This window comes from Dasypus novemcinctus, chromosome 1 (assembly GCF_030445035.2).
Source record: "Dasypus novemcinctus isolate mDasNov1 chromosome 1, mDasNov1.1.hap2, whole genome shotgun sequence".
Lineage (NCBI taxonomy): Eukaryota > Metazoa > Chordata > Mammalia > Cingulata > Dasypodidae > Dasypus > Dasypus novemcinctus.
This window is the reverse complement of record NC_080673.1, coordinates 188,746,898-188,771,823: the sequence shown is the minus strand read 5'-3', so window position 1 is coordinate 188,771,823 and position 24,926 is coordinate 188,746,898. Positions and strand designations below refer to the sequence as shown.

General features: G+C 42.1%; 1 protein-coding gene and 1 long non-coding RNA gene across 4 annotated transcripts in view; one reads left to right on the top strand and one right to left on the bottom strand.

Moving 5' to 3' along the window:
- Positions 1–322: 322 nt before the first annotated feature.
- Positions 323–18,747, bottom strand: LOC111761652 (uncharacterized). 2 transcript variants are annotated; one of them, XR_002794947.2, is made up of 3 exons: positions 18,628–18,747; positions 17,274–17,395; positions 323–476 (listed from the first exon to the last, which is right to left on the bottom strand). It is a non-coding gene; the product is annotated as an uncharacterized lncRNA (long non-coding RNA). The 2 variants fall into 2 exon arrangements; XR_009186517.2 differs by lacking the exon at positions 18,628–18,747 and adding an exon at positions 17,523–17,621.
- Positions 18,748–20,643: 1,896 nt separating this feature from the next.
- The window catches only part of SLIT2 (slit guidance ligand 2), a 369,072-nt gene continuing 364,789 nt past the window's right edge, over positions 20,644–24,926 (top strand). For both annotated transcript variants that reach the window (XM_004482479.5, XM_004482478.5), the window contains exons 1-2: positions 20,644–21,003; positions 23,658–23,729. In XM_004482479.5, coding sequence (XP_004482536.1) covers positions 20,825–21,003; positions 23,658–23,729 — 251 coding nt within the window. In that variant the 5' untranslated portion in view covers positions 20,644–20,824. The remainder of the gene's footprint in view (positions 21,004–23,657; positions 23,730–24,926) is intronic.

The window sequence follows — 24,926 nt, the reverse complement described above, 5'->3', positions numbered from 1 at the left end:
CATGGGTGGATGCTATTTTCTCTTCAAAGGGTTCAACCGGAACATAAGTAAATATAGGTCTGATTTCTTTTTGTGGCCTGGTTCCATACATTTCTTCATAATATTACTCATCAGATCTATACAGACATTTCAGATTTTAATAAACATTTCGGAAAAGCAAAAGACTTGATATAAGTGACTAAGTTTTAAACGCATGATGACTTACTTTTCCTACAGCTCAAGGGAGAATTCTCCAAGAGGTCAAACCCTTCCCAGGGATGCCTGCATTAGTTAGAGTAAAAGGGTAAGCTTCTATAGCAAAGATACTCGGAAATACAGTGGCTTAAATAGCACAGAATTTATTTTAGTTCTCTCTCACATAAAGTTCCAAAGTGGGCAGTCCAGGGCATGGGGGCAGCTCCTCTCTTTCTAGGCTTTCAAGCATCTGGAGTCTTTCCATTATGTTCTTTCACCATCCACTGGGGCATTGTCATTATCTGCATGAACAAAACTGAGTTACCATGGATTCCACCTGGCAGGAGTTGGAAAACAGCAGGAAGGGTCATGGCACTTATCCTACAGCACAGACCTGGAAGTGGCAGAGTCAATTCCACTCATATTCCCTTGGCAAGAACTTAGTCACATGGCCTCACGTAACTGTGAGGAGTCTGGGAAATGTTGTCTACCCGTTCACCCAGTGAGAAGAGAGAATGAATTTTGATGGGAAATACGAGTACCTTTCCGCAATCAACTACTGAAAATTTCCAGTTTCTTAGACAGTTCACTGCCTCATTCCTTGTGCCAGTGATTGGCCTGGCCATCATAATACAGTGCAGTTTGGAGGGATAAAACATGAGGGGAATTCTTCTGTTTGTAGTGACAAGTGGGGTGTTTCTGGGAGAGTTTTTTTTACTCTTAAAGAGAGATAAGGTCTTGGGAAGTGGATGTGGCTCAAAAAATTGAGCTTCTGCCTACCACATGGGAAGTCTGTGGTTCACTTTCTGGTGCCTCCTAAAGAAGACAGTGAGCTGGCACAATGGGCAGGCACAGAAAACTAATACAACAAGATGATGCAACAAGAGGCAGAAGAAGAAAAACATAATGAGAGACACAACAATGCAGGAAGCAGAGGTTTCCAGTGCCTTGTAAAGAAGATGAGCAAGACAGCATGCTGACACAACAGGCAGGCATGGCAAGTTGACATAACAAAATGGCTCAATAAGAGACACAAGGAGAAAAAACATAATGAGAGATACAACAAAGCAGGGAAGGGAGGTGGCTTAAATGATTAGGCACCTCCCTCCCATATCGGAGGTCCTGGATTCAGTTCCCAGTGCCTCCTAAAGAAACAACAACAGCAACAAAAGAAGACCAGCAGACACAGTAAGTGCAAACAATAAGGAGGTGGGGAGAAATAAATAAATAATATAAATCTTTAAAAAAAGAGAGAGATAGGTTCTTCTGAATGTCATGCCTAAGACAGCTGCAGATGTCTTGTAACCAGGTGGACTGAGCGATGGCATAGCAGAAAATTAGAAAAGTCCACCATTTATAGTGCCACAGCTAAGCAGCTGAACTAATTGTGGTGGCTTGGAGTTATACCCAAGAAAAAAATCTTATTTTTCATCTTAATTCATTTCTGTGGGTGTGAATCTCCTTTAAATAGGAACTTTTGATGAGATTACTTCAGTTAAGATGTGGCCCAACTCAATCAGGATGGCTCTTAATCCTATTACTGGAGTCCTTATACAAAAGGCCAGGAGGAGAGAAGTCATGGGGAACAGTCAAAATCTGGAAGTCAATGTAACACAGATGAGAAAGGAGAAGACCCATGATATGCATTGCTATGTGAACAGAAAAGCCAAGGGATCTCAGTGGCTGCTGGACAGCCAGAAGTGAACCTGGGAGGATGTAAGCATTTTAGCCACTGAAACTAGGAGCCAATAAATCCCTGTTGGTAAACCAATGCATTCTATGGTATTTGTTTTAGTTTGCTAGGCTGCCAAAATGCAAAATACCAGAAATGGGTTGGCTTTTACAATGCAGATTTATCTGCTCGCAAGCTTACAGTTTAGAGGCTGTGAAAATGTCTGAATCAAGGCATTGTTAGGCAATGCTTTTCTCTCTGAAGACAGGCTGCTGGCAATCCTGGACTCTCCTTCATATAGCAAGGCACATGGTATCGTCTGCTGGTCTCTCCCTTCTCTTCTGAGTTTTGTTACTTCAGTTTCTGACTTCCTCTGGCTTTCTCCCAGCTCCTGTGGCTTTCTCTCTGTCTCTCTGTATTCATCCCATTTTTTAAAAATCTTTTTAAAGATTTATTTATTTATTTATTTCTACCCCCTCTACACGCCCCCCCCCCCGTTGCCACATGGGCCAGCCCTCCCTCACCAGGAGGCCCTGGGCATCGAACCCTTGACCCCCCACATGGTAGACAGGAGCCCAATTACTTGAGCCACATCCACTTCCCATCATCCCATTTATAAAGGACTCCAGTAGGAGTATTAAGACTACTCTGGGCCATACCTCAACTGGAGTAACCTATACAAAAGGTCCCACCTACAATACACCCATAGGAATGGATTAGTTTTAAGGACATGGTTTTTCTGGAATCCATAAAACCCTCAAACTACCACAGTAGTTTTTTAGCAGATAGGATGTTAGGGATGACAGTCCCAATGATGTCAGGATGACCATGGGACTTGCTGTGTCCAGTAACATGTGAGTGGGAGTCATGTGTGTCCCATTTCAGCAAAGCTTCAAGAAACAGGGGCTGGCTTTTCATACTCCTTTTCCAATTATTGTGAAGATAGAAATGTTTCAGTGACAACAGTTTCAGTGGGGCTGGTTCCTGGAGTGAGGATGATGTGGAGAAAGGATGAAGATGGCATGGAATGGAGACACCTTGTTTGTTATGTGCAAAACCTCTTTTCTTGTATACCCCAAATTAAAACTAAATAGTCTTAAAAGGTATAAAGTATGGAGGGTTACAATGTTTTTCCCTAGGGGAAACAAAAGAGAACACAAAATCTATATTATATGTATATCCTTCTCTATTATCAACTGACCCAAAATGGACGTGAGGTGTGAGTGAGACAAAAACCTTATTATTAAGGATTTTTGTGTTTCTTCAGACTTATAAACATGAGTACTACCGATATACCAACTCTGGAGCCATTCATCTTCTGGGTTTATTGTTATGTAAGATATTTTCTTATGGTTTAAAGCAGTTGGGTCATGGTTTCCTGTTGTTTGCATTTGTAGTCTTTAAATTGTGTGCATTCAGAAAACTCCTTTCAATCCTCAAACCCTGCTTATGTGCCCCATTCTCACTGAACTTTCCCTGGCATCAAAGGAAAGTGTTTTCTTTTCCATTTCTGATACTACTATACATTTTCCTTGTCTACTTCATCAGAGTGATTCCTAATTTCTTACTTTTTTATTGCCCACTAACCTACAAGCTCCCAAGGAAAAGATCTATGTTCTTTCCATCTCTTCCCCCATCCTTGGCAAATAGACCACCACTATGTACCGCAGAGGGTCCAGTATATATTTTCAGAAGTAAATCAACTAATCCCTTAAAGTGTAAGTGGCAATTTATCTTCTAAAACTGTTGCACACTGTAGTCAGATTTATGTAAGCAATTATTCTATCTTTACTGAATAGTTTTGCCTTCTAAACTCCCATAATTTTTTTATTTTTATTACAAAGACCCACCTTATTTCAAAAATGGATTTTGAAAAGTACACAGAAATTTATAAAATAAAGCTGGATGGAAAAATGGATATGGCCAAAATTTTTGAAATACTGTAGAATAAAAGCAAATAGCCAAGTTAGAAAATATTAGAAAAATAAGACTAAGAGCATCATATAGTTCTCATGCATAAATGTGAATTATTATACAATACCTAATGGCATTTGAGCTTTGAGCTTTTTGCAGCCAAAGAAAAGAAACAGTATCATTTACAAGATTCATTAGACCCATAAAATAAAATATATCTATATTATTAGGTATAACATTTATTGTGCACTTTCTATGCACCCTGTAGCACTCTAAGCAATTTATTTATGTTACTTCACTTAAATATCCCAACAACCCCATAAGATAAGTAGTAGTATTACCCCAGTATTAGAAATGAGCAAACTGAAGTCCATTTACATTTCTCATGTTCCAAAATTTATTAAGGCATATAGCTGGGATTCAGACACATGCAAATTGAGTACTAAGTCAACGTGTTTAGCCACCATACTATAACTGCCTTCAAGCCATGGGCATTGTTTATTTGTTTTTAACTTTTTATTAAATAGTTAAATAATTTTTATTAAATAACTATAGACTTATAGGGAATTACAAAGATAGTAGAAAGATGTCCTGTGTACACGTCATCTAGTTTGCCCCAATGCTTACATATTAAGAAACTGTAGTGCAACATCACACCAGAAATTTGACATTAGTACAATGGGTATATAAACATCTATGACATTTTATCACATGAAAATTTATGTAACCATCACCACAATCAAGATTCAGAATGATCCCATCACCACATAGAGCTCCCTCCTTCATGCAACCCTTTAATAGTCAGATCCACTCCCCTCTCCCTCAACCATCCCTAACACCTGGTTACCACTAATTTGTATTCTATCTCCATAGTTTTATTATTTCATGGATATTACATAAACGGAACCACACAGGATATGACTTTTTGATATTGGCTTTTTTCATTCTGCAGAACGCATTTGAAATTCATCCAAGCTGTTGCATATATCAATAGTTTGTTACATTTTGCTTTTGAATTATAAAATCGTTTGAATGTACCACAACTTGTTTAACCATTCACTTATTGTAGGACATTTCAGTTGTTTCCAGTTTTTGGCTACTACAAATAAAGATGTTATAAAACACTGTGTTTGTGTTTTGTGTAGGGTAAGACCTCATTTCCATGACATAAAAATCCAGGAATGTGTGATTGCAGGGTCAGTTGGTAAGTGTATATTTAGTTATGTCTTTTTTTTTTTTAAAGAAAATGTTAAAATATTTTCCAAATTGATTGTATCATTTTACACTCCTACAAACAATGTATAAGAGAGAGTTTTTCTGCATTCTTGCTGACTTTTGGTATTGTCACTATTTTTTATTTCAGTTGTTCTAATAGTTGTGTAGTGATATCTCATAGGGACTGATGCTGTTTCATGTATTCAAGTTTGTTTAGCGATGGTTCAAGCCATTCTAGAACACAGGAGATCTGATGAGCGATCCTAGCTTTGCCTGAAAACTAGTTATGTTTCTGTTCTGGTTTGCCAAAGGGCTGTGGTTGCAAAATACCAAAAATCTGTTTGCTTTTATAATGGGGATTTATTTGAGTCAAATAAATAAATAAACCCTACAGTTCCAAGGCCATAAAAAGTCCAAATTGAGGCATCAGCAGAGATGCTTTCTCACCAAAGTCAGCTATTGTTGATCCTGGCGTGTTGCCATGTGGTGAGGCAAGATGGCTGCCAGTCTCTGCCAAGGTTTCAGCCTTCCCCTCTGGGCTCACCCTTACCTCTTGAACTGCTTCATGGGTCCAGCCTCTTCAGGCTTCCTGCTCTCTCTTACATGGCAGAATCAAACATGGCAGCTTCCTTTTCCTGTGTCTGTCTGAGAGAGTCTCTCTCTGTTTCTGTATATAACAGACCCAGTCACACCTTACTGACCTAGTCCAATCACAAACTGTAAATTGATCTTATCAGGTTATCTAATCAAAGTCCCCTCAACTGAATTTAATACAATCAAAAGGTATCACATCCAAAGGAATAGATTAGTTTACAAACATTATATTTCTTTTCTCGGGATTCATAAAATAACTTCAAACTGTCACTGTCTTCATACAGTTTTGTAAATTTGTATGAATCACAGTTTTCTTTACTGAAAAAGGAGAATAAAAATAACTGTCTTGCCTCCTTCGTTTTTGTGAAGATGAAATATATGTGAATATTATTGAATATACTATCTCTTACAACATAAGTCTAGGGATTTTAAAGCAGTGAAACTTCTTTTGAAATATTTAGGAATCTGGGTGTTTTTTCCCCCTTCATTTTCCTTTTGGTTGATCTCCTCAACTTACCTCAACTGAGGACTTGCCCAGTTATCACCTTTCCTGAAGTAAGAACCCCAAAGCCATTGCAGACATTTTACTTTTTGTTATTATCATCAACATTCAAAATGAATAAAACATTTAAAAATATTTTTCTGGTTTGTTCCACATAACAGTAAAACCATAAACTGCCATAATTTGAATGACATTAGAAATAATTTAGCATCTTCCCCATTTCAAGAGTCAAAGCCTCAGAAAGCTTAAATATCCTGTGTAAGAAGTCACAGCTAATACGAAGAGTTATAGAAATATTTTCTGAGCGGGTGGAGTCCTGGCAAAGGCCATTTTTTCATTTAAAGCTGTTATTCCATCCATTAGCTCCATGCCCCATTAGTATTGTACCACTCCTTTTCTGTTTCTTGTTTCTCTTCTTGTGCACACTTCTACTTTATGTTTCTCCTACATGTTTCTGGTTCCCACATTCTCACTTATAATGGCCAAGACCCTTTTCTCCTTCTGAAAATCCTTCCAAGATCCTGACGAATTCCTTTCTCACATACCCACATATTCCTCACACTCTTCTCAGTCCGTCTACCCTTCCCTTCCTCCAATTACTGCCTTTAGCCACCTTCACACGCCAGTCTGTTCCTCATCCCCAAGGACATTTCCTCTCACAGGATTGCTCACAACTCTTTCCCATAGTACATTCCCATATTCCAGAACCCAAACTCATAACTCCTTAAGCACTTTTCCTTCCCTGTCCCTCAGTATGCAGTCCTTAGTCCTAAACTTTGTTTAGGAATAAAAACTTTTTAAACTTCCTTTTGTCATTTCAATACTGTTATAGAAATGGAATAATACAATATACAATTTTTGTAGTTTGGCTGTCTATTTAACTTTTTATTTTGAAATCATTACAGATTCACAGGAGGTTATAAAGAAATGTACTGGGAGGTCACATGTTCTCTGTACCCAGCCTCCCTAATCTTAGCATCCTTGTTTAACTATTCACTGATTACAAGAAAACTAATATTACTATATCAAAATCAGGATTGGTACAATCCAGAGTTTATTCATTTCACCAGTTGCACATACAATCATTTGTAAGTGTGTGTGTGCGGCTCTATGCAATTTTTTTAAAGATTTATTTTCTTTCTTTCTTCCCAGCCCATCATTGTTTGCTCTTGCTATGTCTGTTCATCTTCTTTGTTTCTTTAGGTGGCACCAGGAACTGAACTTGGGACCTCCATGCCTAATCATTTAAGCCACCTCTGTTCCCTACTTTGTTGTGTCTCTCACTATGTTCTTCTTCCTATGTCTTTTGTTGCATCATCTTATTGCATCAGCTTGCCGTGCCTGCTTATTGCATCAGCCTGTCTTCTCCAGGAGGCAAAAGGAACCTCTGCTCCCTGCTTTGTTGTGTCACTCATCATGTTTTTCTTCTTGTGTCTCTTGTGTCATCTTGCTGCGTCAGCACGTCACACCTGCCTATCATGCCAGCTAGCTGTCTTCCTTAGGAGGAACCGGGAACCAAACCACAGACCTCCCATGTAGGAGGCAGGAGCCCAATTTCTTGAGCCACACTCACTTTCCCAGCTCCATGCAATTTTATCACATGTGTAGCATTATGCTATCCCTTTATAGCAATAGCCACATACCCCCCACACACACACATTATCCTTAATCCCTCTCAACTACTAATCTATTCCAATCTATATAATTTTGAAGACACATTTGGATTATTATGACTTCTTGGTGTTTTAACTTTTGACCCATTTATCATTATGTAATGTCCTCCTCTATCTCTGCAAATTTTCTTAGTTCTGAAGCCTACCAAATCTGATATTTATACAGCCAGTCATGCTGCCTTTTGATCAATGTTTTCATAATGTTATCTTTTCCCATCCTCTTATTTTCAACCTATATTTTGTTATATTTCAGATGAGTTTCTTGTAGATGGCATAGAGTTGGGTCATGATTGTCAATCCACTCAACCTTGGTCTTTTACTTATGCATTTAGACCATTTAATGTAATAATTGATATATTAGGCCTCATATCTGTCACTTTTGTTGCCATTGTTCTCTGTGGGTTTCATTTCTCTGCTTTCTTCTTCCTGCCTTCCTGTAGGTTTTTGGACATTTCTTAGAATTTCATTTTGATTTATCTATAGGATTTTTTATGTATATCTTTGTACACTTTTTTTAGAGGTTGTTATTGGTTTTATATTGTATATACAAAAGATACCACAGCTACTAGTATAAAAACTACATTTTGCCAGTTTGTATGAAGCATAGGCATCTTACTTTCCTTCCCTTCCTTTTACTCTCTCCTATTTATAATTGCCTTTAATATTTCCTCTACATACATTGCGAGCTCCATCTTGCAGTGTTATACTTTTTGCTTCATCCATCAGATACAATTAAGAAAACACAAGAGGAGAAGGAAAATGTATTTTATTTTTACTCTTTCCATTGTTTGTTCTTCCTTCTTGATGTTCCAAGTTTCTTTCTTTTATTCTTTCTTTTCTAGTTAGAGGACTTCCTTTATCCATTATTCTAGGGTAGGTCTGCAGGTGATAAATTCCTTTAGTTTCCCTTCATCTAAGGATGTCTTGATTTCCCCTTGCAGCATCTGATTCATTTTTGGTATTGGCAGCAGTTGGTTGAGTTTTCTCATTAAAATTGTGGTTTTCTTGTTCCTTATATGATATATTAGGGTTCTCCAGAGAAACAGAACCAACAGGATATAATATATACTAAGAGATTTATTATAAGGAATTGGCTCGCACCACAATGGGGGCTGGCAAGTCCGAACTCTGTAGGGCAGGCTATAAACTGAAAATGAATAAAAGTTGAAGTCCTTAGTTAAAATTCTCCAGGGATATTTGGCTGGCTGATAATTCCAGCAAGAGCAATGCTGAAGTTATGGCAGAAATACTTCTAAACTCCAGTATCCTTAGCTCTGACTTTTAAGACCTCCAACTGGTTGTTGTAGGAACTCCTCACATTGTGAAGACAATCTCCTTTATTGATTATAGAAGCAGTCAATTGATTATAGATACAAAATCCATCTATGAAATAGGCTCATACAATAACAAGCAAGTCACTACTTGACCAAACAACTGGATACCATAACTTGGCCAAGGTGACTTATGAAATTAACCATTCCGTTTGTTGAGCAGTTTTTCAATTGTATTCTGGATGTTTTAGTTTTTATTTTGGGGGAGTCTTGATCCTACCTTCTATTTCAGCTTGCAATCATCCTGTTTAGTTTCAGCATGTAGTTCTGGTCTATTTTTGTGGGCTTTAATTCCAATGACTATTGAGTTTTCAGAGCCTTTGCAGTGCAATTCTAGGCTGCTCAATCCCAACTAGTGCTGCCTGTGAGAGCTGAAGGACATCTTCTGCTGTGAGGGGGAAGGAGAGGCTGGACAGCCAGAAGACATTAGGTTGGGTGTCTTTATGCCAATGAATGGAGGGCATGAGGACATTGGGCTCCACTGATAACGCCCAGTCAGGTGGATCAACCTGCCTGACAGTGTCCTAGTAGTTGTGGAGCAAGGTTTGGGGCTTTGAAGATACAGTTTTGGGTGGATAGATCTCAGTCAGCTGGAAACCTGGGTATGCAACTAGGGTTTGGGACTCCTCACTGGATCTCTTTTGGGCTTCCCCTTGCCGAAGCACTCAAGCTACATGAGGCAGAAAGAAAATCCAGGGACTTCTCCATGTTGTCATTCCTCAAGGCCTGAGGTCTCTAGGCAGTCTACCACCATCTTTCCAGCTTTCAGAGTCCATTTTTCATTGTCTGTTGAATTATTTCCAGAGTATTTTAGTTTTATTTAGATAGGAGGAGCAAGGAAATGTAAGCCTACACCATTTTGTTTCAGAACTGGAAGTTTCCAGTTGCATTTATATAGTAACCTATTTAATCATCACAACAGCTTTGAGGCAGGATAATATATAGTCCTTATTTTCCACATACAATAAAGAAGGAAAATGAAAATGAATAAGGTGCTGGCAAAGAAACCAAGGAAGAGGAATGTATGTGTAACATAAACACAGTAAAAGCAGTTGAGACTGTCATCTTGAACAGATTTATAACTACAGTACCTATTTTAATCAGAAAGTAAAACATTTTGGAATCAAACTTTTTAAAGTTAACTTAATTTTGATAAGCTTTTTTTTAAATGCCATTAGAGTTTAATTTCTATTATCCATAATTTTATACAGCATTTCTTGGGAAATCATACATGGGAACATTTTTCAGTTGCATTATTACATAATCACAATGAAGAATACACAGCTTTATGGGTTGATTCTTCTTGTAAAATTGTATGTGTTTCAAGTGAGCAAGACCTGAGGGAACATTTCTGTGCCTTTGGGTATACGGTTTATTGAAAAGTTAAGCTTATTGGTTTATATTTAGAATTTCCTCTTTGTATAGTTTGTAAAACACTTATAAATTTCTCATTTATGCCTCATATGATCCCCTATGGCCAAGTAAGATGGATGTAGAATTTTCACTTTGTTTCAGGGAGAAAAAAAAATCTTTTGTTTTTTGAACTAAGAATTTATCCCAAGAAGAGATGAAAGTGAATTGTAATAATCCTATTAATATGGAAAGCAGGAAATAAAAATGATGGCTCAAGTCAGGTTATATTCACACTGGTGATTCCCTACTTACTGTTTGTATGTTGTTTTTCTTTTCATTTCCCTATATCCAATTAAAAATAATAATCATAAGCAAATATGAAATCTATATGCATAGGTTTATGTGCATACAAGGTTTTCATTTTATTATCATGACTTTCTTCTGATTTATGCATTAGTGAAAAGCCTAGTGCTTTGGACACACTGACTGCCTGGACAAAGATCCTAGCTCTACCCATTCCTAGCTGAATGACACTGGGCAGTTTTTCTAGCCATTCTCAGTTTCATTTTCCTTACCTATAAGGTAATATAGGCAAGTTACTCAACCTTTATGTCCTTCAGTTTCCTCATCTCTAAGGTAATACCATTTTCAAGGAGAAGTAAATGAGAAAATAAAGCAACAAACCTGAAGTAATGTCTGTACATAGTAAATACTTAATAAATGTTACTTATTACCACCTTCATTTTATACAGGAGGACCATCTAGTTCCACAGATAAGCATATCCATGTGCAAGAAATGGATATGCAGCATATCTTGTACTGATTTATTTTATCTTAAAATGATATGAATTTCATTTTCTTAAAATAATTTGATAGAAAGAATTGCATTTCTGAGCTAAAGAAATAGGGAGAGTGGGGAGAGAATATAGAAGACATTTACTGCTTGTCACACAGCAACCACTTTGGATCTCACAGCTCTTACCTTCACACCATCCCTTTGAATTTTTGCATAACCCTTCAGGGAACTATTATCTGTACATTGAATAACTCATGCAGGGATTGATGAGGCAAACTGGACCCCACCCCCCACATGTTTTTGTCTGATCAGTGGGCTAAAAATATTAGGTTAGTACAAAGGAAATTGTGGTTTTGGACCATGAATTTTAAAGCACTATAACTAGGCTCGAACACATCTTTATTAATCAAAATAGGAACCACTATAATAAACATGTTTTTGCCAATGGGAAATAAGTTTGCTTATTCCTGTAGCTTAAAAAGCTGTGCTTCAGGATTCAACGAACTCTTGGAAAGCATTTTCTGCATCCTGCTGGCTGTGGAAGCATTTTCCCTGCAAAAGGTGTCAAGATGCTTGAAGAAGTGGTAGTCAGTTGGCGCGAGGTCAGGTGAATACGGCAGATGAGGCAAAACTTCAAAGTCCAATTTGTTCAACTATTGATGCACTGGTTGTGCGACATGCAGTTGGGCGTTGTCAGCAGAGAAGAATTGGGCCCTTTCTGTTGACCAATACCGCTCTGCAGGCATTGCAGTATTTGGTGCATCTCATCGATTTGCTGAGCCAACTTCTCAGATGTAATGGTTTAGGCAGGATTCAAAAAACTGTAGTGGCAGCAGTACACCAAACAGTGACCATGGCTTTTTTTGGTGCAAATTTGGCTTTGGAGAGTGCTCTGGAGCTTCTCCATCCAACCATTGAGCTGGTCATCAAAGGTATAAAATCCACTTTTCATTACATATCACCATCAGATCGAGAAATGGTTCGTTGTTCTTGGGTAGAATAAGAAAAGACTATACTTCAAAACGATGATTTTTTTTCAATTTCGGTCAGCTCATGAGGCACCCACTTACTAAGCTTTTTCACCTTTCCAATTTGCTTCAAATGCCGAACAGCCATAGAATGGTCGACATTGAGTTCTCTGGCAACTTCTCATGTAGTTTAAGAGGATCAGCTTCCAAGATTGCTCTCAGTTGGTCATTGTCAACTTCCAGTGGCCAGCCACTAAGCTCCTCAATCTTCAGGGCTCTTGTCTCCTTTGCAAAACTTCCTGAACCACCACTGCACTGTTACGTTGATTAGCAGTTCCTGGGCCAAATGCGATGTTGATGTTGCGAATTGTTTCTGCTGCTTTACCACCCATTTTGAACTCAAATAAGAAAGTCTCTGGAATTGGCTTTCTGTCTAACATCAATTCCATACCCTGAAATAAATATAAAATAAGCAGCAAATAATAAGCCATTAGCAAAAAAAAAAAAAAAAAAAAACATGAAGCAAGAAATGCACATTAAAATTATGTATAACATAACCACATTTATTTAAGAATATATGCCAATATCAAACGGCACATTTCAATAACGTAAAACCGCAACTACTTTTGCACCAGTCTAATAGTTTTTGCAGAGGAAATGGCGATCAATTTGGAGATAGGGAACACTGACTTTGAGCCCCAATTAAATGAAATGTTAATCCCCCAGAAAACAATTCCATAATTCTCAAGATTAGACCTGTATTACAAAAATTGGAATCAATTGTTAGTATGTTCTGAATTAAATCAATAAATCATTTGTGAAAATTTGCTTTCTCTGTTACATAAACATGATATTCTTGACTTTGCTTCTTGGCCTGCAAAGTCTACATACGTACTATCGAGTCCCTTACACAAAAAGTTTCTGCAGAGCATTAGACTAAGGTACCAATATGGCTCTTAGCATGAAAAACAACAAAAAAAGCTTTTTAGTCATTGGATAGGCATTCACTCTGAACCCCCCTCTTTCTCCCAGGAGTGGCTACGGTGGATTACCTTCTGAAAATCAGTTGATTCTTATCTAAAGCAATTAATATTTAGCTTTGGGATTTTAAGATACTTATTTGGACTTTATGTTAGACTGGAGAAAATTTCTTCATAATTTTACTTGCTATTATGACTCTATATGAGGAATGCATCCTGTTTCAAACCAGCAGAAGGAGCCTACAGGATGTGTAATGGACTCCTGCCCTCTACTTCCCCAGGTACACAAAAAATTTTTTTTCTTCTGTGAAAATCCAGGAAGCACATTATTAGACTTAGTATGAACCAAAAGATTAGGCAAATTAAAACTATGTATCACTTTATTCCTTTTTCTTTTATGGTTAAATTCTTGCAAATTTATTTTAACCTCATAAACTTTTAATTAAAAAAATTTTTTGCTGTGTATTTCCCCTAGGACTTTTTAATCATATTAATAAAATGTTTTTCACCTGCATTATTATTATCTATTTCTTTTGTTTTATTTTTCCCACTATAATTTTTCTAATATCGGCATGATCTTCCTTGTTCTTGCTTAAGTATTTTACACTCCCTGTCTCTCAATGTTGAAATATCTCTTTACTCCATCCTCATCTGCTCCAGTGTATTTTCATAGTAATTATAGATAGGACAAGTCAATGGGTAATGCACGAGAATCACTGATTTTGAGAGGCAGTGTATTAGAATGTTTGTAATATGATTTTGGTGTTTGGCTGGAATTTTAATCCCTACTCTGTCACTTACTAGCTGTATGAACATGAACAACTGAACAAATTTACATAAGCCTCAGTTTCCACAACTATAAATGGGGTATAAAAATAATCTCAAAGTCACAAGATTGTTGTGAGAATTAAAGGTAGCCCAAGTGATTAGACCAGAGTTTGGAACACAGACATTGCTTAATAATTACATTATAACTAAGAACTGGGACGAATTTATGGTTCTACTGGTCTACTCTCAACATTATGTAACTAAGGACACAAAGGCCTGGAAGTCTTAGGGACATATGGAAAGCAACCCAACTGTGCTGGGTTGAATTGTGTTCCCTCCAAATTCATGTCAACCCAGAACCTCAGAATGTGACCTTATTTGGAAACAGGGCCTTTGCAGATGAAATTATTAAGTTAGGAAGAGATCACACTGGATTAGGGTGAGCCCTAAGTCCTACAACTGGTGTCTTTATAAGAAGAGGTACAGAGACAGACCCAGAGTGGAGAAGGCCATGTGAAGACAGAGATAGAAATTGGAGTGATGCACCTACAAGCCACAGAATGCCAAATTTTGCTGGCCACTACCAGAAGCTGGGAGTAGTAAGGAAAGCTTCTTCCCTGAAGTCTTCAGAGGGAACATGGCCCTTCTGATGACTTGATTTCAGACCTCTGGCTTCCAGAACTAGGAGAGAATACATTTCTGTTGTTTTAAGGCACCCAATTTGTGGTAATTTGTTATGGCAGCCGTAGGAGACCAGTATACCAAGTATCCCCACTTATCCTTACCAGATGAAGGTTTAGAAATTTTCATTTTACATTTACTACACCAACAACAAGCTATTTTATTATGGCCTTGGGAAACCACCTTACCCCCTTTCAAAAGAGTATTTTATAGTGTGGGATATAAATATAATGAAACAAATTCCATCTATTCCCACTCTTTTGTTCATGGGATATATTAGGACGGGGCAGGGCTTGATCGTTGTAAATTGACTGTTCTTCTACTCCTGAAGTACAGCTGTCAGCTCCAGTCCTTCCCAGTAATCAATATAAGAAGCTACTTGATCATAGCAATAATTCATGAAAATATCACCTATTTTCACAATATAACTAAAATTTCAGAGATTTTTCTTCCATTAATAATAACAGTAATACTAATGTAAATAATGATATTACCCTTGATTTTTTGAGTACTTAACTCCATGCCAAGCACTGTGCTCTTAAGTGTATGTATATCTTAACCTTCAAAGTAATCATGAAAAGTATTATTATGCCCATACATAAGTAGCATTAAAATGAAAAAAAAAACCCTGATAAATACAAGAGATTTTTAATTGGTTGAGAAGTAATATTTAGTACAGCTTGACAAAATGGAAGTTCTTTCCATTTCTGAAAGCCATTTCTTTGAAGAATAAACCTAAGCTACTGCTGCCTTTTAAGGCTGTCCACGAAAATATTTTGGTGCCCCCTAGAGGGTATCAGGAATGTGCAATAATCAAACCCCAGGGAATGAGAATGTGAAGCCAATTCAGTGGACCCTATCATTTGTTGCTGTTGATTCTCCATATGCAGGCGGGTAACAGAGCCAGAGCATAGCTCTAAATCAGTGGTTCTCAAACTTTAGCGAGCATCAAAATCACATGCAGAGCGTGGCAGAACACAGATTTCTGCACCCTACCATCCTCCCTGTGTCCTGCTTAGTTTCTGAATTCTTGCGTCTGAAGTAGGGTCCAAGAATTTATACTTCTAACAAGTTCATAGTGATTCTGATGCTTGGGTCCTAGGCCACATTCTGAGAATCACTGCCCTAAAGAATCACGACAGGGTTTAAGCTAGTTCTTGAAGCTAGTTGTTGGCTCTCATCCTGGGAAAGCTGGTGCCATGGACCCTAGGTTTCTAGGACTCCCTTTAGATGACCCTGAACAGCGTGTGTAGTCAGATGTGCATATCTCCTGATGAGGTTTAGGTTCCTTGATCCTCAGAAGTTCCAGAGCATCAGCAGATACAGGGTAGGAAACCGTCTGAGGCTTGGGGTCAGAGAACTCAGTTCCGGTTCAGCTCTACCATTTAATTAGTTGTGGTTTGGCTGAAGACCAATGTCCTCACCTGTAAATGAGTAAAATAGCAGCCCTCTAGAGCTGTGGTGTATTGTAGGTTTAACTCTTTCAAAGAGTTTGGTACTTACTGGACATGAAACAAAGTTTAGTTAAATCATAATCTCCTTGATTTTAGGGTTCCATATTTATATTTTCAATGTACAGATGTAAGAAAAATTAGGTGATTACCATGAATACATTTTACAACAAAGGAAAGTAGACAGCAACAGGATGACAGATATATCCAAAGAATTATTTTCTAAATTTCAGGAATTTGACCAATGCTACTTCTGTTACCTACCTTGAATTTTTAAAAAGAGAGCTATAGTTTTTATTCATATTTACCTTTTTTCCCCAAAGAATACGCAAATTGGGAGAATGCTTTTTTATCGACTCTATGGATTTTTAAGTGTCTAAGTTGCTCTCTAAATTATTCTAGCAACTGATTTTTTTTCCCCCCAGGATAATAGGGGACTTGAATGTTGACTGTAGTGGATTCCACTTCTGCTTAATCCAGGTCAGGATTTATGGAGACCTCATGTGGTAACAAGAGGCACCACAGAAGGCTTTCTTCAGGCTGGGTATAACAGAGTCAAAGAGAAACTCAACAGAAATCATTTGGGAGCAAAATAATTCAGAAGGACTAAAGGCCTAGAAATTAATGTTACTGAGGCATGTCAGGTCTCCAGCAAGCATGCTGTAATAATGGTGAAGGGACAATATAATTATAGTTTTAAAAATGAGAAACCTGATCACACCTATAAATTTCCCTTTATTAACTGAAAATTTAATGACACAAAGAAATTAATGGGCCATGTTTCTCAGGAATTAGTCACAGTATCCAATTTTTTTTTCTTAATGAAGTCCATTGACTATAATTTCTTATTAAAATTTACCACAAATTAAAAAATACATTTTTATGGGCACATTGCTATGAAAACCTAGGTCCTTCTTTGGTTTTACAAAAAAATGAAAAAATGACCAAAAGGGAATGAGACTTGAATTCATGTCTATGACCTCAATTTATGTAACAATATAAATAACATTATAAATATTTGGAATGCAGCGATACAATTTTGCCATTAAAAAACAGAACGATGTCTCTATGTGAGGGATTTAGTAGAATATAAACATGCTTTGTTTTTGACAAGGTATCAAAATTGTGAAATTAAATGAATTAGTGTAGTGGTAAACATTTTGATCACACAATTTACTGGCACAGACGAAGGAAAATTTACCTGGGGAAAATCCTTCATCGATGGTAGGTTCTAGTTCTGCATTTCATTCTCATGGGAAAATGTGAATGATGGCCTCTCTTTTCTCCTTTAGGAAGTTAAATAGCAGATCTTCAAGCCAAAATCTAGAAGGGCAAATGATTTAATAATGTTAAATGTTTTGAAGTCTTTAAAGAACAAAGTTATATAATATAAATCTATGACAGTAAAATGAGTAATCATTAAGTAATCAACGAGTTCAAATTCAGTTACCTGATGGGTACCTGTCTTTGGAATGGTTCTCGAAAGGGTGTTTTCCTAGGTAGGCAAAATGACATAAGTAGAGGTAGCCTTTACGAAAGGATATTTTGGAAAATCTAAGAGAAAAATTAATGAGGATATTAGAGTGATTTCGGATTGTGTATATCCTTCTGCTAAAGTAATTAGCCAATCAGCTGCACTCCTACTACATGCCAGTATGTTGTTAGATGCTGGATATACATAGATGAATTGGACAGGTCCTCTTGCTTTCAAGAGGGGAGACAGACAATTACACAAATAATTACAATACAGGGAGACCAGCGTAAGACTGGAGGCTTGCACAAATTCCAAGACTGGGTGGGTAAAGGTGACACTGGAGGAGAAAGAACGAAGTGATGCTCTTGAAATTCAAGGGAAGGAGTCCACTCAGATGTCATTTAAAAATCATTAGTGACATTGGTTTTTGCTCAGGGAAGGTGGGAAGAATGGTAGCTGCTGCTAGAAAGTAGCTGCTGCTAGATACATATCACACTAAAGAGACAACGATAAACATGGAAACTCCCTTTTAAACCGCAGAGGGGTTTCAAAAACAAAACTGCCCTGTGATAAAGGAAACCTTCTGGTACAATGTGCGTTGCTAGGGCCTTTTTTTCCCCTCTCCTTTCCCTCCTAAGAGAGTAAAATCACAGACACATTCAAGTCCTTAGAGTTTTGTGAGCTTTTTGTATATTCGAGACATCAGCTGAGCATGGTGTGAAGTGTGCGATTATAGAGAAAGGGTTAACAGAAGGGGGTGGCTTAGAGATGGGAAGACCGGCAAAAAGGTTGAAAACCACCGTTTTCCAACTTGCAAAAACTCTGAACTTTCAAGCTCCCAAAAATACACACGTGTGTGTGTGTGTAAGTGCAGGAAGATCTATTTTGGTAGGATTTCTGTTTCAAAAAAAAACAAAAACCATAAGCTTCTCTTTTGCTCTGTTGCGAACAGCCCCCTTCGGATCGCGTGGCAGAAGCGGCAGCAGAAGCCCTGGCAGCGTTATTTATTCATGAGCTGCGTTCGAAGCCCTCCTCTCCCCATTCCCCCCGCCGCTGACGCCCCTCTCCGAGCCCGGGTCACCTCGGCAGCCGGGGAGCTGGGGGCGGAGAGCCCACGGAGCCTCCTTCCTCCCGCAAACTTTGCCCGGGCGTGGGAGCGAGCGAGGGCGCGAGCCGGGCCGCGCGTCCCCGCGCGCCGCCCGCCGCCGCCCCCGCCCGGCGCTGGCAGCCCCGGGCCTCACCTCTCCCCGGCGAGGTGCGGGCTCCCCGCGCGCAGCCGGTGGGCGGCGCCGGGTGGCGCGGGGCGGGGCCGAAGGGGTGGGGGCTGCGGCTCGTATATAAGGCCCGCGCGCCGGCTTAACTTCTGACTAGGGGTTATTTATTTGGGAAGCGCCTGGACGTCGGAGGCTGGCGGCGGCGGCGGCGGCTGCCGCAGACGGTGGTTAAAAAAAGGCGGCGGCGGCGGCGGCGGCGAGTGATGGGAGCGCCGCGGCGCCCGGGCTCAGGCGGGAGCTGCCGAGCTTTCCCGGCAGGGCGGACGTGCTGAGGAGAAAGGGGAGCGTCCGGGGGCCCCGCGGCCGGCTGGCGAGGCGCGGGCCGGGTTTTTGTTTGGCTGCACGCAGCGCCAGGCAGCCCGAGCGAACAACTCCAGTTACAACAACAACCCACCTTCCCGCAGCCGAGCGAGACTTGGGCTGCTGCGTCCGTCCTATTGTTTAGACACTTGCCAGGGACTCCGGAGCCGGCGGAGCCACAGAATCCCCTCTCCCTGTCGCCGCCCGCCCCTCTCCAGCACCCCGTCTCCGGAGCAGAAGGCGCAGAAAGCAGTCGGGAGAGGGGAAGGGGCTGGAAGGAGCCGGGCTGCTCGGAACTGCGGCGGCCAAGTCAGGTGCACCGCCAGGAGCCGGGCGGCGTCGCGACGTCGGCGGGTGGGCTCGCACCGTGGCCGCGGGGGACCGGATTTCAAAGCCTGGGAAAAGTTCCTGCACTTTGAGAAACAGGACCCGCTTATGGGCGGCTGCCAAGAGGCGGTCAAGGGGCTGTGACCGCCCAGGAGCCCGCGCTTGTTTCTTCACCTTTGCCATCAGGTGTCTGCCGCGGAGCTGCGGCGTATCCGGGAGACGACAGGGGCTGACACACACGCGCGCACACAGGGCTGCCATTCAGCTGCCGCCAGGGCTCTCCCCCGGAGTAGCGGATCCCAGCGGTTCGCCTGCCACCTCGCCAACCTCCAGGCTACCCGGGCAGGGCCCGGGACGCGGGCACCTCCACCTTGGCCTTGCCACTCTGGCCCGCCGGCTTGCCTACACATCGTGCCCCAGCGGGCCCCAACTCAGCCCCTGCAGGAGCTCTCCTCCTCAACTTGGCCTCTAGGATTTCCTCCGCCGGGGTCCCGACTTGTGGATATTCTTGCCTGCTGCGGCGTCTGACTGCCCTTTTGTCTTTTCTGCGTGACCTCGGGGCAGGCCGTGGTGCGGAGCGTCGCCAAGGACGCCGGGCGGGAGGCGGGATTGCCGAGCCACTCTTCAGCCAAGTGCATGTGTGTTTGCAAACGGCTCCCTACTGTAGGGAGACGGCGAGAACCGGTCGGGGCTGCGACCACGACCGCGGGCAGGAAAGAGGCCGCGTGAGCCACGCCGGGCCACGCTTCCCGCATCGCCGCCGTGCGACCCCGGGTCTGCGCGCCCGCCCCGTGCGCCCCCGCGCGCCATGTCTAGTCCCAGGGCGGACCCCGCCCCGGACCCACGGGCCTCCTAAGCTTCGATTTGGGCGACCTTCCCTCTTGAGCCCTCTTCTTCTGCCTCGTGCCCTTCCCACTGGAATCGGATTTGTAGGGAGAGCTCACAGGATCACTCCACGCACCCTGCATCCCCCGTCCCAAGGCAACCGGCCCGTGCATCCTCGTGGCCATTGGGGGCTTCGTTTGTTTTACCGCCAAGTTATCCTTGCGAGACAGACGACGCGTGATCCCCATCCTGCTGATCTTGGGGACTTCTTGCAGCCTTGAACTGGCCGATTGCTCTTCAGGACCTAAAGTTGCCTAAGGAGTGCCTGCCCTACTGGAGGGGGTGGAGAGGGAGGTGGGAGGAGTGCGTCCTATTGCCTTGAATAATATTACTGTTACTTCCCTATCATTTTTTGCGCACTTTCCCCGGGAACTCTGGGCTGCTGGCCCCGCGGGGCACTGGGCCTCCAGCACTGCGCGGTTCCTTTGGAGCAGCGAGCTTCAGGAAAAAAAAAAAAATCCGCGCCAGCGAGCGAAGAGGCGACGGGGGAAGATGCGCGGCGTCGGCTGGCAGACGCTGTCCCTGTCGCTGGGGTTAGTGCTGGTGGTCCTGAACAAGGTGGCGCCGCAGGCGTGCCCCGCACAGTGCTCCTGCTCGGGCAGCACGGTGGACTGTCATGGGCTGGCGCTGCGCAGCGTGCCCAGGAACATTCCCCGCAACGCTGAGAGGCTGTGAGTATGGGCTCTTCCCACTCTCCCCCATTCAGGGTCGCGCACCCCCTGCCTTGAGACTGGAGGGACCAAGTGGCACGAGGACCTGTGCCTTGGGCGTCCCTCACCAGCTCTCCCACACGCGCATCCAGGCGTTGGGCTCTCCTGAAGGGCGTTGGGCGCGGGTGGGCACTAGCCAACGAGGGGACACTGCCCGGGTAGGGGCGACCCGCTGGCAGCTGCACTGGACACTCGGTCCTTTCCTCCCACTTTAGTCAGCCCCTCGCAGCCCTGTGCAGTGTTCCTTGGGGCTGGGGAGCCGGGGAGGTGGGGGACAAGTGCGCACGAGTGACCGGGGCGAAAGAGACGCCACTTTGCTCCTCTGACTCTGTAAATGGAGTCACCTTGCGGTTGCTCCCACACTCGGGTCGCTTTCAGGGCCGAGTCCCCGTTCTTGTCGCCGCGGGTTGCCGCGGGGTCTCATAGAAGGAAACCACCGTTCCCTGGCTTTGTGTCGCCCTCCTGGGGTCCGAGGGAGGAGAGACGGGTCGTGGGGCTGCGGGGCTCTCCCCTTGCCGCTTCCTACGCACCGCGGAGGGAAGGGCGTCCCAGGACGGCGGTAGTTCGCTCGGTGGCAGCGCGCAGCCCCCCGCGTCTCTCTCCCCCACCTCCCACCACCCCGGGGGCAGGCGGCGGGGGCCCCGAAGGACCTGCCCCAGCGGACGACTGCAGGGAGCACCGCGTCCGCTGGTCCAGGCGAAGTTGTGGCTGGTTTTCCAACAGGAACCCGCCGAGTTCGGTCTGACTACTTTCGCGACCCCGCAGCCCTCGACTGCCCCCTCGGGCCCTGCCTGCTGAGCCCCAGGGGCCCCGTCCACCTTTCTGGCAGTTTCTGCGCCCCTTCACGTGGCAGCTGCTTCCCTTCCTTCCCCTCTCCCCGCTCTGCTGCCCGCAGACCTCCCCGCCTCCCTGTCCCCACGAGGCTCATGAAGAAGTAGACGCAGAGCGGGTGTTGCGGGCCCACGCGCTCCTGGCGCGGAGCTCCCCGAGTGCAGGGAAGGGGACCCCGGAGGCCGTTCTCTTTGTGACCGCCGAGGCCGCCGCCCCGCGCCCGCCGGAGCGCTCTCGGCGCGCTGCACCTTCGCAGTTGCGCGTGGGCCAGGCGAGCGCGTCCCGCGGCCTCTTTGTCCCCCGCATCCGGGTGCGGTGTGGGCGGTGGGGAGCACCCGCAAGTCTGCACCCCCCCGCGGCCGCAGGGCCTCTGCTTAGCCAAGCCACTTCCCTTTGCCTCCAGCACAGCTTTAAGGCTCGCTCTTTGCAAATGGCCACCCCACCCCACCCCCAATTCCCCCCTGGGCTGCTCCCGACCCCTTCCCCCTTCCTCCTGCCTTGGACTGCAACTCTGGGCCATTGGGGGCCCAACCAGGGGTGTCTTGCCAAAATGTTATCTACTGCATTAATTTGCGGGGAATTCGCGTTATATCAAAACTCACGAAAAGATCCCAACAAATTTAGCAACAACTTGATGGTAATTTGCTCAGCATGGGAAAGTGGGTTGGGGAGAAAGGAGGAGAAGCACTGTCGAATTCTTTTTTAGCATTTGCCATTTCATGCTATTCAGAACAGTTTAAGCACTAACATGTCTTACTCAACGAAAAGGGACTGCTCTCAGGAAAAAGTAGCAATTGACTTTCAGGTCCTTGGGGGAAAGTATTTCTATGAGGGACTTAGAGTTCCAGAAAACCGTTCACTCACTGCTGGCTTATAAAATTCTATCATTGACAAAGTAAACACTTTACTTATTTCAAACATGATGTTCCAAAGGGGAAGGCAAGAGACAGTAAACTAGCCCTTATTTCCATGAAGCAGAACATTCAAACCGCAGCAAAGCCTGGTTTTACTTGAAGTGATTGGAACCAGGGTGAGTTTAGATCTTGACCTAAGATGCCAGAAAAGGGGGCTGAAACTCCAGAAAGAAAAGTGGTGCTGAAATCTAATTTTAAATGTCAGGGCCTGAGTACTATTTCCCTTCTTGCCCCCATTGGTAGTTTTCCCTTTACAGTCACAGCTGGGTTCCCTGAGCTGCAAATGAAGAGTTTAGTTTTCATACAAACATGGAATTGTTGGAAGGTAAATGCCTGTAAATGCAAGTCTTTGAAGTGCAGTTCTTTTGATAGCACTCTAACTTTTTCTTTGCCTTAGGACGTTAGGCACCATGCTACCTAAGGCTAGTTCTGAATTTACAGTCTCTTCCTGAATGGTCAGTATCAGAACATTAATTTAACTTCCTGAATGAAATTTTTGGGAGTGTGCCTGACAATTGCAGTAACATAATAGTGTCCTCTTAAGAATACCTGTGAAAGAATATTCACGTCCTTACAAAAGCACAGACTGAAAGCACTCCCAGGCACACACATAACAACAACAAAAGAGAACGTTTCCTGTTAATATAATCACTTCATTTTCTTGCAATATGCCAGCAAGAATGAACCTTGTAAACTTAAGAATCATCCTTTGAGATTTCTTTCCAAGGCCACTCTTTTCTCTTTTACTTTGTAAACTACTTTAGTAACTGGGATTTATTTCTGGTCTTAAAATTTTTGCTTAGTTTAAATTTTACTTTAACCTGAAATTGACAAATAAAATTGAACTTTCGTTTTCTTGTTTTCTCTTAGGGATTTGAATGGAAATAACATCACACGGATTACGAAGACAGATTTTGCTGGTCTTAGACATCTAAGAGTTCTGTAAGTGTGTTCTGTATTTGGAGAATTTTTGTTTTGTTTCTAAGATTGTATATTTTGAATTGTTTTTAAGACTGTCCCACTGACAGAAACATAACATTTTAAAAGATCCTGGCTTCCTTCCTTTTTTTTTTTTTTTTGTCATTGTACTGCAGATTTTAATTTAGACTTTTAAGTTTGGATGCATGCCATAAAAACCGTATTATAGAAATGACCTCAAATGTTTGCTATACCATACCCTAAGTGCCTCATGCATATAAAAATGTAGAAAATTGCTTTCACCATATGAATGTGATACACTTTTAAGTTTTAGATTAACTCGAACATTTAAAGTGGGTCTGCACTTTATTGTTGCAAATATAAAAGTGTTCAGACTTCTCTGGAAGAGAATAATTAGATATAATTTTTCACATTAAACTCAAGCGATTCAGCTTATCAACCATATTTTAGGGGAAAATGTTTATCTACAAAAATACATTGGTCATATTTTGAAGTCAGTGTCTCATATCTTTGCAGCTTTTATAAAATTGTTGCAATATGATTCCTTCTTTAATTAGAAAATTAGGTTAGTTGTGAGTGAACTATCATTTGAGATTCAACTTAATGTAAAATTGTTTTTACCAAGGGATTGTAAATATTGTTATCCCAATGATCATGTACTTTGTTTTTCTTTATTAGAGAAGTTGTGGGTTTACAGAGCAATCATGCATAAAATACAGGATTCCCATATACCACCCCACCACCAACACCTTGCATTGGTGTGGAACATTTGTTACAATTGATGATAGCACATTTCATAATTGTGCTCTTGATTAAAGTCCATGATTGACTTCGGGTTAACTGTTTGTGTAGTGTAATTCCATGGACTTCTAAAAAATGTTTTATTCTGTCACCTTCTATATAATCTAATAGTCCTCCTTTTATCATATTCAGATATGTATTTCAGTGCTGTGATTTGTACTTTTGAGCATTGTGTGTTGAGTGTTCACAATGAAGAGGCACGTGTTGGCCATTATGAATTCTTCTGATTGCTGATGTATTTCCATTCAGTCATAACTGAAGAATGTGTATAATGAGTTACTGTATATTGATAAGAACTCTACCGTATAATAATTAAGAACACAGTTGAAAATCAGTCTATCATAAAACAGTCATCAAAGCTACAGTTTTGTGGTTTGCTCTTGAGGATGGGCTATAGTT